The sequence below is a fragment of the Mobula hypostoma genome, chromosome 12 (genome assembly GCF_963921235.1).
Source record: "Mobula hypostoma chromosome 12, sMobHyp1.1, whole genome shotgun sequence".
Classification (NCBI taxonomy): domain Eukaryota; kingdom Metazoa; phylum Chordata; class Chondrichthyes; order Myliobatiformes; family Myliobatidae; genus Mobula; species Mobula hypostoma.
This window is the reverse complement of record NC_086108.1, coordinates 47,242,067-47,258,026: the sequence shown is the minus strand read 5'-3', so window position 1 is coordinate 47,258,026 and position 15,960 is coordinate 47,242,067. Positions and strand designations below refer to the sequence as shown.

The following is a 15,960-nucleotide window of genomic DNA, read 5'->3' as shown; positions in this document are numbered from 1 at the left end:
TGAAAGAACTATCAACAAATTCGGCAGTCTGAAAGGATGGGAGGTAATTGAATCAAAGATAATAAATGTTCTCTGTTTTCTAAAAGTTATTTTTTTATTTGGAAGAGAAAACTATTGATTTCTCATTCTTTAGTATTATGAGTTGAATCTGTGTCACAAATATCTGTGAAAATAATCCACACACAATAGTAGACTTATCCATATGAGGAAAGAAAAATCCTCTAATTTCACTGATAATAAGTTAAAATGTGGAACCACCTGTTCATTTGTTGCTGCAATTGTCTCTCCCAATTTGTCAAAGCTCTTTATGATTTTTACACCTATCAAATCTTCTCTCGATCTCTCAACTCAAGTAAAAAGAGGACACCACTCTTTAGTCTCTCCTATTAATTAAAACCATTCAGCTCTGGAATAGTATTCTAATGATTTGTAAGTAGGTTTAAGACTCAAACTTAAAATTAAATAGTTCAATACAAAATATTTAAATACTTCACTCTAATTTTATTTTCAGGTCCTTGTGCCAATGATGCTTTGTGCACTGAAAATGGCAGAAGTCATGAGATTTTGTAGAATCATAAAAACCTGCAGCATTTATGGAATTCATTAAGTCCATCCACTTTTCATCATCTGTCTTCAAAATGCAGTCTATTTAATCCCACTTGTTCTCCCTGTCCTCCTTCCAAAAATTAATATAATTGTTTATTTGAAAGCAACTTATTAAATCCAGTGTTGCTCTTGCATCACGTTGTCTGACCGCTTGTTGATAAATGAGTTCTTTTGCCAATCAGTCTAAATGTACCTGCTCTAGATATTAGACTTCAGCCAGAGGAAATGGCCCTTATAATTTTGAACCTGTTCATTAGATTTTCTGTTCAATTTTCCAGCTCTGAGAACACCCTGCTTCTTTGATCTTTTTTAAGGCACAATGACACTGGACACTAGTTAAAGATAGTTTTAAATTTAAGGAAATGGAAAAGAAAATTGGTAAAGAAAGGGAAAGTAGAATCTGAGAGTAAACTCGTAAGAACCGTAAAGCAAACAAAAAAGTTAATGGGGAATAAAATGATGGCAGAGGGATAAAACAAATATTTTGGTTTTGTCAGCACAGAAAAAGACACAAAAAAACTTCCCCAGGAGTACTTGAGGTCCAAGGTTCCAGTGCAAATGAGGAAGTAAAAGAAACCGTCTGGGTAGCCTCCGACCTGAAGGAATAAACATTGATTTCTCGAACTTCCAGTGATTGCACCCCCTCTTCACCAATCCCATTTTCCCCCCTCATCTTATTTCCTTACCTATTCATCACCTCCTTCTGATGCTTCTCCCCTTTCCTTTCTTCCATGGTCTTCTACCCTCTCCTATCAGTTTTCCCCTTCTCCAGCCCTTTATCTCTTTCACCTGTCAACTTCCCATCTCTTTATTTCACCCCTCCCCCTCTCCTGGTTTCACCTATCACCCACTACCTTGTACTTCTTCCTCCTCTCCCTCCACCTTCTTGCTGTAACTTAAATGATTTGGTTGAGAGGATCAGACAAGTCGAGTTGATGGTAAGGAAGGCAAATGCAATGTTACCATTCATTATGAGAGGACTAGAATATAAAAACAAAGATATAATGTTGAGGCTTTATAAGACATTGATCCGACTACTTCTGGAGTGTTGTGAACAGTTTGTGGGTGCCTTATCTAAGAAAAGATATGCTGACATTGGAGAGGATCCAGAGGAAGTTCACAAGAAATGATCCCTGGAATGAAAGTGTTAATGTGTAAGGAGTGTTTGATGGATCTAGACCTGTAGTCACTGGAGTTTAGAAGAATTGAAACTTCTTAAATATTAGAAGGCCTCGAGAGAGTGGATGTGGAGAGGTTATCTACTATAGTTGGGGATTCTAGGACTACAGGGCACCGCCTCATATAGAGGGATGTCCATTCAGGACAGATGAGGAGGAATTTCTATAGCCAGAGTGTGGTGAATCTGTGGAATTTACTGACACAGTCTTTGGATGCCAAGCTGTTGGGTATATTTAAAGTGGAGATTGATAGATTCTTGTTTAGTCAGAATGTCAAAGGCTATGGAGAGAAGGTAGGAGATTGGGGTTGAGATAAATCAGCCATGATAGAATGGTGGAGCAGACTCGATGGGTCAAGTGGCATAATTATGCTCCTATGTTTATGATCTAATCAACTTTGTTTGATCCTTTCTTCAATCAAAAGAATAGAACAGCAATGTTCAGTATCTTTAAAGCGGTGAGAGATTTTTGCAATATTAATAATCAAGTGGACCTGTCTGTCCATACACAAAGTATCAGAAAATGGAGAAGCCATTAGACCAATTCTCTTCCAAATCAACTCTCCTGTTTTTACTCCTCCTACCTTCATTGGACATTTTTCTCTAGCCTGGAAAACTTTTCGCTATTGTATTTTGTCCAATATATAATAGAACCTCCTTCCAGTTTCTGGCCATGCATTGTTTTTAAAACAAAACGCTAATAGCACTCTGAATTGTTTTCACTTTTGTTATACTCTGGTCCTCAACCCTAATTGTTTACTCTGTACAGATATTTCAGATCTCTAATCTGAACGTTTGAACCTTTCGCCAGCCTTCTCTCAAAGAATGCCATCACAAATTCCTATAATCTATCCTGTTATTGTTGTCTTTTATCCTACAAACCATTTTTACGAATCTCTTCTACACCGTCTGTAATGCTTTCATGTCCTTCCTATAATGTGATGATCAAAACTGAATGCAATACTCCAGTTCAGTCTGGAGGACCACTGTTCAAAATAAAGGATGAGCATTACGTCTCTTTGTCTCTTGATAAAACCCAGAATTACTGATTACTTATTTGCACCTTTTTCAAAGTGTCCTGCCACTTCCAATGATTTTTCAAATAAATAGATTACAGCATTTTCCCAAATATTGATATCAAATTTACACATTTGTAGTTTCCAATCTTCTCTCTCCCTGCATGCCCTGAAATCATCTTTCCATTCAATGTCATTGAAAGCCAGCATGCTGGAACAGCTACCAATTCAGTTGGTCTTTATTGCAAATTGACTTGAGTACAAGGAAAAAGATTTTAAAGGGCCTTGGTGAGAACATTCCAAAGTATTGTGTCCAACTTTGATACTTTTACCAAAAGGAGGAGAATTTTGCAGTAGAGGGGATGTGATAAAGAATCACCAGACTGGTTCCTGGAAATTTGCTAGAAACATTCAGCTACTCTGACAGCCTCTATGAAAAGACAGAGTTAACAGTTCTGATGGAGTCTTTGATCTGAAATAGTAACTATTTCTTTTTCCACAGATGTTATCCAAACTGCTGAGTGTTGTCAGTATTTTCTATTTCTGATTTTGTTTCAGTTTCTAACATCTGCAGTTTTCTGATTTTCATTTTGTTTCTTGGTTCACTTGTATGAGGAGAGATTGAGTAGGTTTATGTTTAAAAGAATGAGGTGTAATCTCATGGAGATACAAAATAATAGGATAGTCATTGATTTAATTCAAAGCTAAGATTGATAGATATGGCTTGGGGCATGAAAATGATATTGAGGTGTAAAATCAGCCATGATGTTATGGAAGAGCAGGCTTTGAGCTTAATGATGCCCATAAATTTCATTGCACAGCAATTCACATTTAAAAGTTACACAATTGAAATTTGACTTGGCCCATAATAGAGCAGCCTCAAGGTGCTGGGAACCCTATTCCTGTTGCTAAGTTTTGCTCTATATTAACATCTGCTCATTCAAAACTCATGGTCAATTCAATCCAAATTATTTTTTAACCTTTACTCACTGCATGTCTCTACCAGTTGCAAGAAAAAGTTTGTGAACCCTTTGCAGTTACTTAGTTTTCTGCATTAATTACTCATAAAATGTGGTCTGATCTTCATATATGTCATGATAATAGACAAACAGAATCTGCCTAAGCTAATATCACACAAACAATTGTACTACTTCTCGTTGAGACTGAGTACATCATTTAAACAATCACAGTCTAGTTCAAAAAAGTATATGAACTTCTACAAAAGCTATTTGGAGTCAGGTGTACCAATCAATGAGATGAGATTGGAGGTGTGGGTTGTAAGGAGGCACAAAGTCAGGTTTCTGACAGAGCCTGCTCATCTCAAGAAAGATTTGTTTATGTGCACTATGCCTCGATCAAAACAACTTTCAGAGGACCTTAAAAGTAGAATTTTAGATACATGAAGCTGGAAAAGGCTTCAAAAGTATTTCTAAAGACCTGAGTGTTCCATCAGTCTAGAGACAGAGAAGTTGTCTACAAATAGAGGAAATTCAGTACTGTTGCTATTCTCCCTCAGAGTGGCCGTACTGTAAAAATCACACTAAGAGCACAATGTGCACTGCTGCAAGAGGTGAAAAATAACCCAAAGGTAACAGCAAAAGACCTGCAAAAATCTATAGAACTTGCTAAAGTCTCTGTTCATGTGTCCACTGTAAGAAAAACACTGAACAAAAATGATGTTCATGGAAGGACACCATAGAGGAAACAGCTGCTCTCCCAAAAAAAATGCTCCATGTCTCAAGGTTGCAAAAATACACCTGGATGTTCCACCATGCTTCTGGGGCAGTGTTCTGTGGACAGATGAGACAAAAGGCGAACATTTCGGTTGAAATGCACACCACTGTATTTGGAGGAAAAAGGGCACTGCACACCAACACCAAAACCTCATTCCAACTGTGAAGCATGGTGGAAGGAGCACCATGGTTTGGGCCTGCTTTGCTGCCTCAAGGCCTGGACAGCTTGCAATCATTGAGGGAACAATGAATTCAAAGTTGTATCAAGACATTTTACAGAATGTCAGGATAGGGGTCCATCACCTGAAATTCAATAGAAGTTGAATGATGCTACAAGACAATGATCCGAAACACAAGGTTAAACCAACAACAGAATGGTTTAAAAAGAAAATTCATGTTTTGGAATGGCCTAGTCAGAGTCCAGACCTTATCTCAATTGAGATGCTGTGGTATGACCTGAAGAGGGCTGTTCATGCAGTTTTGTATGGAGGAATGGTCTAAAATTCCTCCTCACCATTGTGCAAGTCTGATCAGCAGCTACAGGAGACATCTGATGGAGGTTATTGCTGCTAAAGAAGGTTCTACCAAATATTAAATATAAGGGTTCACGTACACTTTCCAGCCTGGACTGTGAATGATTAAACAATGTGTTCAATAAAGACAGGAAAAGTACAATTGATTGTGTATTCACAAACAAGTGAAGATTTGCAGATGCTGGAAATCCAAGCAACACAGACAAAATGCTAGAGGAACTCAGCAGGCCAGGCAGCATCTGTGGAAAAGAGTATAGTCGAAGTTTCGGCCCGAAACCCTTTATCAGGTCCTGATGGGTCTCAGCCTGAAACATCGACTGTACTCTTTTCCGTAGATGCTGCCTGGCCTACTGAGTTCCTCCAGCATTTTGTGTGGATTGTTTGTGTGTTATTAGTTTAGAGAGATTGTGTTTGTCTATTATTGTGACTAATATGAAGATCAGACAACATTTTATGAGTAATTAATGCAAGCAATTGCAAAGGGTACACAAACGTTTTTTTTTGCAACTGTATATAGGCTTCCAGTTTGATGACAAGTCACCATTGTTTTCAAATCCCTCCATGATCTTGCCATCTATCCCTGTATCCTCATGCTACCAAACAGTTCTTCAAAGTAAAATCATCCTTTAATACGGGTCTTCTATGTTTTTTCTGATTTTTAATTCACTGGCAGCAATGATGGTTTCGCATGTTTTGGTCCCAAGTTATGGAAGTTCTTCCCTATGTTTTAAGATCCTCCTTAAATCATGTTTCTTTGACCAACCTTTGAGCCAGATTTTGTTTCAGATGATTTCCTTTTTGGTACCTTGTCAAACAGAAGTTATTTCTTTTGTTGATGTCACCTGTTAAGTGCCTGGGGAATATCTGGAATATTAAAAGTGTAACCTAAATGAAAGATGCTTATAACAAGCTATGAAGTAAATTTCATCCACAATTAGTGAGTTACAATTGGGCCTTCTTTGGTATGACTGTTTTTAGGCATTTGCATTCTGCTAGGATGCCATTTAAATGTCAGTACATGCATTGCACAACTGAGCTTTGAACAGATTTTTACATGTACATAAGGATAACTTTTAAATTAAACATCTATATTCAATGGAAACATTTTAAAACTTGCATTTTGCAGTCTTATTAAAATTGAAATCCGACTGGTTTTATTCTTGTCATCACTGTCTTTGTGATGGAACAAGCATCAAGTGTTGAGGAAAAATCCATCAATGCACACACAGTCAAGATAACAAGTAGACTGGAATGCAACAACACTGACTGTTCTATCAAGGTTTTGTAGACTTTTCACACAAATTATATATTATTTATTAGGCCAGTAAATTGGGATTGGGGGAGTAACTTTTGAAGGCTATTTTCACTTTTATTGTTCATGGCCAGTTTCATCATTCTTCGAGAATGTTGGGAAATTGCATAGTGGTGCTCTAACTAATATGAATGTATGTCACCCAGTAGCGCATCATGTCTGGTTCCTAACAGTCTTTACAAGTTGAATTGAGGACTCTGCATTTATTCAAGAATCGTAACATAATTTATCTGGATTCTGTAGATGCAGTGTGGTTGCTGAAGTCAAACTGCAGATACTTTGAACTTGGATATTTGGCATCTGCTGTATGTAACCTTAAGTGATGGTTTTAGCTGTTCATGCAATGGACTGTTTTTCTTCTGTACAGCAACATGCTCGGAAGGCCTTAGACTTCTTGTGGGAAAGGCGGCAGCGCAACAGCAACCTAGTGGGAACAACCATCAACATCCACACTGGAGACTGGGTCCGCAGAGGTGGGACACGTTGCTTCAGTGCTTCTCTCTGTTCCCCATCTATCAAATCAGATGCTTTACAGTTTCCTCCTGACATTGATCTATTTCTCTCCGTTTCTCATTTCATGAACAAAACAAAATTTGCAGATGTTTTATTCCTCTCCATAGATGCTGCCTGACCTGCTAAGTTCCTCCAGCATTTTGTGTGTTACTTCTTATTTCAGTGTCAGTTTTACTAATAATACCTGAATTGCTGTGAAAAGTTCCTTTCTTCATATTCCTTGATATTGAAAATACCATTTTCCAATATTTAGCTAGATTATTGATGTTTTCCTATAGATTGACATACTACTTTTATCTAGTTAATGTTCTCAGAATTAGAATAAGGTTTATTATCACTGACGTACCTGTATGTCATGAAATTTGTTGTTTTTTAGCAGCAGTGCAGGGCAATGCATAGAATATACTATAAATTACAATAAGAAATATATAAAAATAAATTAAATTATAATAAATGAAATTATTTTTACTGATTTTTTTATGCAGATAGTGGAGTTGGAGCTGGAATTGATTCTTATTATGAATATCTCTTCAAAGCATACATTCTGCTTGGTGATGATGGCTATCTGCAGAGATTCAACACTGTAAGTTTTGCTTCTTTTTGCTACATCTTAGTTGTCACGTTATTTTCCTTCTTTAAATAATTCCATGAATATTAGGAATGGTCAGTAAAAAGAAACTAGGTAGATATTACTAGCATGATAGACTCAAATATGTATATAAAATTCAAATAATTGATTTTAAAGTCTCACTCTTTCTGGAACTGAAATGAATTACAACCTACCAATGGCATTGCTGGATAAAACAGCTGAATTACCCAAAAGCTTTTATAGGGAATTGTTACTCTGGCTTATGCAATCAAGCTATTTGGAAGAAAAGTAAATAATTTTATGAAGGTTTAAAACTTCAGCACTAATCTGTGTTAAACCTGGTCAAACTTCACTTTTTACATGATTCTGATTACCAATCAGATGGCTAAATATAATCAGAGTGGTGGTAATTAAGCAGTTATTCGCATTGTAATGAATTTACACAATTAGAGTAACTGGTGTTGAAAACTGAGTGGTTCAGTTTGTTGTTTGATGGTGACGCTCAAAGGTAACTAGCAACTACAGGGAAGTTCATTGAACGCAGCTTCAAATGCTGTTTTCCTTTAATTGCATCACCAGCCTCAGATACTATTCATTTCGCCGCTCCCTTAATTCACTTGCCATCCGATCTTTTATTAATCAGCACGTTCAGTGAGTCATTAGATTTGCTCCCACACATAAGCATGGCTATATGCTTCAGTTTTACATTGTACATCTCACAGGCAACAGGCACTACAATAGTGCCACCATATACAACCACTTCATTCACTGACGTATTTCCCCCTTCCCTGTAAGGTGGCATAAAATTAGATGCAATGGTAGTTAACTGATTTGTGATGGGTGCAATGGCAAGACCATATCGACAAGGGGAAGACACTTAAGCAGTTATTGGAGAACCCACTTCTGAGGCTTTGGTTGGTACCTGATGCCCAATCCTCCTTGTTTTCTATCTGCATAATGAAAGCCCTCCTGCAGTGCCACATTTCCCTATACTACTTGTTTCCATTTTAAACTTTGCGCAGCTGGGTCATGTAGCAGTTATTGCAATATTTACAGTGCCAGTGATTAGGGTTCAGTTTCCGCCACTCTTTGTAAGGAGTTAGTATGTTTTCCCCTTGATAGTGTGAGTTTCTTTAGGTGCTTCGGTTTCCTCACACATTCCAAAAATGTGTGGGTTGAGGGTAGTAAGTAGTGGGCATACTATTTTGACACTGGAAGCATGGTTAACGTTGCAGTCTCTATTGTAGCCCAAGTGAAACAATTATGTGCTTTCCCGATAGCTTGCGATTTTCTCTTTTAAACACCATTAGCTATCTGTAATTTAAGTCGTGGATGTTAATCTTGATTGGATCAAGCAGGATACCACAGCATTTTGTTCTCCGAATTTTGTTAGGATCAAACTGACATCTGTTTTATTCTGCAGAACTGCAATACAATATATCACTTCATCATTATTTATTTTTTAAGTATTGCTTTAGTTTGCTGTGTTAGAAAGGAATGAAATAGTAAAATATTTCAGTTGATACATTAACTTAAGGTATCTGAGAGGAAATGGCAGTGCTGTCATCTGTTGTTTTCCCTTTCAGCACTATGCAGCCATCATGAAGTATATAAGCCAACCTCCTCTCCTTCTCGATGTCCACATACATAAGCCACTGCTAAATGCACGGACATGGATGGATGCTTTGTTAGCTTTCTTCCCAGGCCTGCAGGTAAATTCTGTTCCTTTTTCAGGATCAAGTCTCCTTGAGCCTCAGAAAATCAGCAACTTGCGAAATTAAAAATGGTCACGTTTTATCTTCCCCCTTGCTTCTCAGTCCTGAAGAAGGGTCTCGGCTTGAAATGTCGACCATTGATTCATTTCCATAGATACTGCCTGACCGGCTGAGTTCATCCAGCATTTTGTGTGTGTCACTTTTTATTAATGCCTGCATATTTTGAGAAATGAAACCTGACTGAATACCTGGACCTCCTGATTCAGGAAGTTAATCCCATTTAAATCCCGACATAAAATCAGTCTGTGCTCTGGCCTTTAGTTGATACAAGATCAAATCATGTCATTATAAATATAAAAGAAAACGGCAGAGACTGAAATTGTTTTATCTGATTATGTTGGGAACACTCCACAGGTCAGGTAGTATCATGAAAGAGAAATATGTATCAGGTTTAAAACATTTTTTCAGAGCTGGTGTGGAATATGCTGCCTTAACCTTTTGAGTATTTCTACCACTTGGCCTGGATGATTGACTACTTCAGTATGTGTAATATCCAGTTTAAATGGTTCCTATTCTATTGTGGGGGTTATAACATGAAAAGTACAGACCAGTTGCTTTCCCTCGGTATCAAACATTAAAGGCTGTATAAGTAAATTTGTCAGTAATCTTACCAATTGTATTTGAAGTAGAATAATTTATTGTTAATATCTGGAGCAAGCATAACTTAAAATTAAACAAAATTAGATACTTTCATTGAAAGACTGGTTTGAATTTCAACAATAAGGAGTTAATTTTTGTGCCTCATGTGTTGCTGATTAAATGGACAAAGAAATAAAATTCATCAGATGAATGATTTTGCCGTGGAAATGAAATTCTACTGTGGTATCAATGTGAATCTTTAAGCCCAGCGGTCCCCAACCACCGGCCCATGGACTGGTACTGGGCCGCAAAGCATACGCTACCGGGCTGTGAGGAAACGATATGATTTGGCGATATGAGTCAGCTGCACCTTTCCTCATTCCCTGTCACGGCCACTGTTGAGCCATTACGCATGCAAGGTCATTACCCGCGCGTCATCCATGTCGGCCCGGGAAGGAGATCAACTCCTTGAGTTTGCAAATGACAACGGGCTGAAAAGTATGTTTGACATAACATCTCTGCCAGCATTCTGGATCAAAGTCAAGGCTAAATATCCTAAGATAGCCACGAAAGGACTGAAAACGTTGCTTCCATTTCCAACATATCTCTGCAATGAATGCAACAAAAACTAAATTGCGGAATAGACTGGACATAAGGAACCCCCTTCGAGTATCACTGTCTCCCATCACCCCTCGATGGGACCGTCTTGTTGCAGGGAAACAAGCCCAGGGCTCCCACTGATTCAGCGATATTGGTGTGTTGCAATGATTTTATATGTTCTTACGGGGAAAATATGTGCTGTGTGTTTAATATCCAAACGTTACTTAAAATGTTATGATGCTATTTACTTATAAGTGACTACTATAACCATATAACAATTACAGCACGGAAACAGGCCATCTCTGCCCTTCTAATCCGTGTCGAATGCTACTCTCACCTAGTCCCACCGACCTGCACTCAACCCATAACCCTCCATTCCTTTCCTGTCCAAATACTTATCCAATGTTTCTTTAAATGATAATATCGAACCTGCCTCTACCACTTCTACTGGAAGTTCATTCAACACTTACTTCAAGCTCCCTGTCCTCCCCTGATAATTGACTTATCACTATATTCATGCGAGGAAAATATGCGCTGTGTGTTTAATATTAAATTTGTTAGATAAACCCTTTTAGAAACGAAATTGAGTGTATTAGCCACTTATCACCTATATTATAGTCGTGATTAACACCCCCTCCCGAACAGAATCGCCAAAAATGATTTGCTGGGGGGGGGGGAAATTGGCACGTACACGCACGCGCACTGGTGCCCCGGCAAGGCTTCATGGTCATTGTAGTCTTTCTCGGGGTAAACCCAACGTATTTGACTGCTACTCTTTTCTGTTGGCAACACTACACCCCCCCCGGTTGGCCGGTCTGCAAGAATATTGTCAATATTTAACCGGTCCGCAGTGCAAAAAAGGTTAGGGACCCCTGTTTAAGCCTGTTAATTATATGGAGTTGTTATTGGCTTCATATTTATTGATGTTAAATATAAATGGAGGGAAAAGGATAGTTGTTTAGAATGAATTGATGTTAGTCAAGCAGTTGGTCAAGTTATGTGCATCCTTTAAGCAGGTGAGGCAAGTTAACAATGCAATCATAGCCACGCACACAGAAATTGAAAAGTACCCATTAAATTTTGTGGTCGGCTCAGTTTTCTTTGATCAATATCAAAGCAACAGTGACGGTGGTGGAGGCAGGTATGATAGCGTCTTTTAAGAGACTTTCAGATGAGCTTTGGGGAAGTCTAGTAATTTCTAAGGTAGGGTCATGTTCTGCACAACTTTGTGGGCCAAAGGGCCTGTATTGTGCTGTAGGTTTTCTATGTTTCTTTGTTTCAATATTAACTTTGAGGTATTTTTGAGAGAATCATATTTTCATTAGTTTCTTGTTAGCTTCGCAGGTATCTTGATATTGTTTTGAAGCTTGCATTCTGAAAGTGTCTTCAATTGCATTTAAATGTGACGCTCAGGCGATTCAAGTGCTGCACTTTGTATAAGGTATTACCAAATGCAAAAGTGATGCAGAGCTGGACATGCATTTGTAGTATGCAATATAATCACTGATTCAAGTGGCACCTATAATCAGCACAACGTCTGCTTGTTTTGGGCCACTATTTGACCTCTGAGGTTCTGTTATTACTCTCTGGCTAAATTATATCTCCAAATCGGAAATCATAAATTGTAGTGTTTTGATTTGTTTACATGTGATTACTTTCCTCAAATGTGTTAAGTGTATCCTGTATCCTCAGAGGCTGCATGGTAACAGTAGTACATTGATATAATGAAAGGTTATAAAAAAAGGTATATTTAACCTTTGCACCTTTTTGTTCTTTATTTCTGCTTCAATTGGCAGTAAGTACTTCAGTTTTCCAGAAGATTTGGTAGAATTTTTATTATGTGGTAAATGAAATGTTAAGATACTGTAGTTGTCAATTCACTTTTATTAAATGCATAAAAAAAACATGAAAACAGTGGGGACATGAAACAAACTGAAAATCCAGACACCACACTGATCAGTCAGTATCAATAAAGATATGCAATATGTTCATATCTTGTGTTACAATTAAGACATCATCATCATCATCATCATCTGTCTTTATTGATACTTTTCAACTGGCTGTAATATATTCAGTTTTCATTTGATATATTTAAGTACGATACTGTTTTATGAATCAGTATTCTATTCTATTTTTATAAAGTACCATTGATTTTCTTGTTATTTAGGTTTTAAAAGGAGATATACGTCCAGCTATAGAAACTCATGAGATGTTATATCAAGTGACAAAAAAGCACAACTTCCTTCCAGAGGTAATGGGAACTTTCAAGCACTTCTAATTGTTCAACTTAATTTTAATCATTATTAATATTTAAATTGCATTGATGTTGTGTATTAATACATGAAGCCTGGCATGCTTAACAGTTTTACTTTTGTTATGTTTTCAGTTGTGATTTGCAGATCTTTTCTGCCATCTCTGTTTCTTCAGATGACCTGATTCTTTACAATTTGCTTCATTTTCCCCATTCAATAGTTTATTTTACTATATTTATACCCTGGTGCTCATGTCTTTGCTGATTGTAGGTTAATGGCAGAGAATTAATCAGCTCCTTCCTTAACCAGTATTTTCTAAAGAAAACCAACTGGTCGTCTGTCTCATTATTTATGGAATATTGCAGCCACATTTGCTCATAATGAGTATACTTAAAAGTAGTTTATTCAAAATGAAATACTTCAGGACATTCTGAAAATCATCTTTTTATCCCAAAAAGCGTGTGATGTTGCTTTTTCATTTCTACCTTCTAGTTTCTATCTTAATCATTTTGTTTTTCTGTATTTTATTAAAGGCACAGTTGAACTTATTTTAAATTCATTCTTGGGGAAATGGACATGCTGACAAGAATAGTAATTACTGTCCATCCACTGGTTTGTCTCCAGAACTGCTACAGTGTTCATTCTTCATGCATAACTTTAGTTGCAGTGTGGATCAGCAGATTTTCCTTTATAAAGATATCAATAAATGCGTTTTTGTATTTTTGTCTCTGTTTTTCAAACTTTCATCTTGCTATGCTGTGAACTAGAATTCTCTCAATTGTTAGTCCAAGCCTCTGAATTACTGCATTAGTAACACGATCATTGTATGAGCATACCCTTTAAATTCCCTCTCTCCTTGAATCGCCAGTTACTACAGTCTGCTAAAGAAACTATTTCAATTGTTCTACCATTTCTAAATTTTAAAACTAAAGCTTGGAATTAGCTTATCATAACATTCTGATTTTGTCTTACCACAACATTACAATGTTAATACTGCCTTGCGTTATAAGCCTTAACTGACTCAAAATGCTATATTTTTAATTTCAGAACCTAATGCACTAGTCAAAGTCCCCAACTCTGAAAATAGCCCAACTATTCCTCTAAGTATGCTATATTCCCTCAATCCCATGTTCTTTAATTTTGTTTAATGTCATGTTACATAGTACCTTATTGAAAGCCTTCCGAAAGTACAAATGTATCATCACATCCGCTGGTTTGCCCTTTGCTATTCTGATAGTTACACCAATTTCACAAGACTCATCAAAACGTGACTTCTCTTCTGTAAACCCACATTGACTTGGCCCAGTCTTCCTATTAATTTCTAAGATCCAGTTATGATTTTAATTTAACAATAGATTCCATCATTTTCTCCACCATTTGTTAACCTTTGTGTCGTTCTATAGTTTTTTTCTTTGAAATCTTCGATCATGTTTTCTAGGCTTTTACCACTGATTTTAGAGTTCACTGGGCCCAACACCCTCTCCGACCTGAATTTGCTGAGAGTACCTATTTCCTATATAAGGTAAGTTTCTGCTTTTTCAAATTCAAGTTTAAGTTTAATTGTCATTTAACCATACACATGTATACAGCTAAATGAAACAGCATTCCCCTGGGGCTATGGTGCAAAACACAGTACATACAGTCACCCACAGCACATATAGTTATAATAGTACATCCAGTCATAAATTAATATTAGCACAAGTGCCTCAGTGGCATGGCCTGAGGATGATGGTGCATGGGATGTCGTTCTGGAGCTGTGTTTCTGCAGTTGAAGTTTGCAGCAGTTCCTCATCTCACGCTGATTCAGTCACAGAGAAATGCATTTCAGCTTGTCTTTCATGGAAGGAACATTGGAGAGTAGCACTGGTAGGAGAGCTGGCCTGCAGGGGCCAACCCCCAACCTAACGTGGGTTCCAGTGCGCCTGCCATGTCTCTTCTCTCCCACACCGCCTCCGGCACCTCCTCCTCGAGTGGCTGTGCCGAGGCATGGGGAATGGAGGGCACGCAGCTCCCCCGTTGTCAGTCTTGCCAATGAACCAGACTTGCTGTATTTTATACAGTAGATTCCGGGTTAATTAGGACACATTTTGGCCCAATTAAGTGGCTGTCCCAATTAGCCAAAGTTTCATGGAAATAGTTAAAAAGGTTTAAAAAGGTATAAAAAGGCAAACTGAGTAACAAATTATGTTTTAAAATCAAATACACAACAAATTAAAGCACTACCAATAGTATTACAGTAGTATAAAACTATGATTTAGTTTCTAACAGTTCTTGATGGAGAAATTCATCCAGTGTATACAGTGGACAAAATCAACGCAAATACCTGGTGCAGATAATGGACTGCCTTCATACAAAGCTATCGATGGTTGCACCCTCCAAATGTTAATTTTCATTGTAACGTTCAAGATGATTGTTGATACTGTTAAATTCCTCATGGTTCTAATGTGTTGAAGTAGTGAAATCATTTGATTTTCACTCCCAGTGGTTTTTGGCACCTCCAAGCCTGAATATTTGAAACCGCAGTGAGCAAAGCAGTTTGGAATTGTCTTTCTGCTTATTTCTTGCCAATTATCGATGACAAAAATCACTACTTCTTGAACGCAGACACATGCAACTGTTGCAATTTAACAGGTGTTCGATCTTGACACAGTGTAGCGTCTGACAACCACACAGGTGCGCATGACTGATGCTAGCTAGAGCCTATTTGGCAACAGTCTCCTGCCCCAATTAAGTGGCATAGTGTCGCAAATAAACAAAGGGAATCCAGCTATTTTCTCAATTAGTTTTTGTTCTTTAAGAGTTACCCCAAATAAGCGGCTGTCTGATTAACTGATGGCCCAATTAACTGGAATCCTCTGTATTACCAATGTCCAACAGCAACTTGCAAAAACAGCAGCTTCCAACAAGAAAAACGTTTAAAGCACACATCTGCACCATTTATTGGACCTGGGGAGGCTGCTCAACTGAGTGCACTACTATATTACCAGAAACCCATGCAATAAAATACAAATGTGCTTCATTTTTAAATTGTATTTGAAAAATGCAAAAATTCATGCACAATTCTGGACCAGTAGCTGCTATTTAACTGTTAATGACTACTATTACTGTAAACAGGCGACAGGGGATAAATATTACCTGGAGGTGGGAAAGAGTATCATTGAGAACCTGAATAAGTATGCCCGTGTACCATGTGGCTTTGCAGCAATGAAAGATGTTCGTACAGGAAGCCATGAAGACAGGTCAGTCCCTTCATTACCTTTTTATTAGTTCTCTCT

The 15,960-nt window shown here is 37.6% G+C and overlaps 1 protein-coding gene across 2 annotated transcripts in view; it reads left to right on the top strand.

Annotated features, from left to right (window-relative positions):
- The window catches only part of edem3 (ER degradation enhancer, mannosidase alpha-like 3), a 68,785-nt gene that overhangs the window by 30,714 nt on the left and 22,111 nt on the right, over positions 1-15,960 (top strand). For both annotated transcript variants that reach the window (XM_063064009.1, XM_063064008.1), the window contains exons 8-13: positions 6,745-6,850; positions 7,376-7,473; positions 9,066-9,191; positions 12,601-12,684; positions 14,124-14,207; positions 15,800-15,924. In XM_063064009.1, coding sequence (XP_062920079.1) covers positions 6,745-6,850; positions 7,376-7,473; positions 9,066-9,191; positions 12,601-12,684; positions 14,124-14,207; positions 15,800-15,924 — 623 coding nt within the window. The remainder of the gene's footprint in view (positions 1-6,744; positions 6,851-7,375; positions 7,474-9,065; positions 9,192-12,600; positions 12,685-14,123; positions 14,208-15,799; positions 15,925-15,960) is intronic.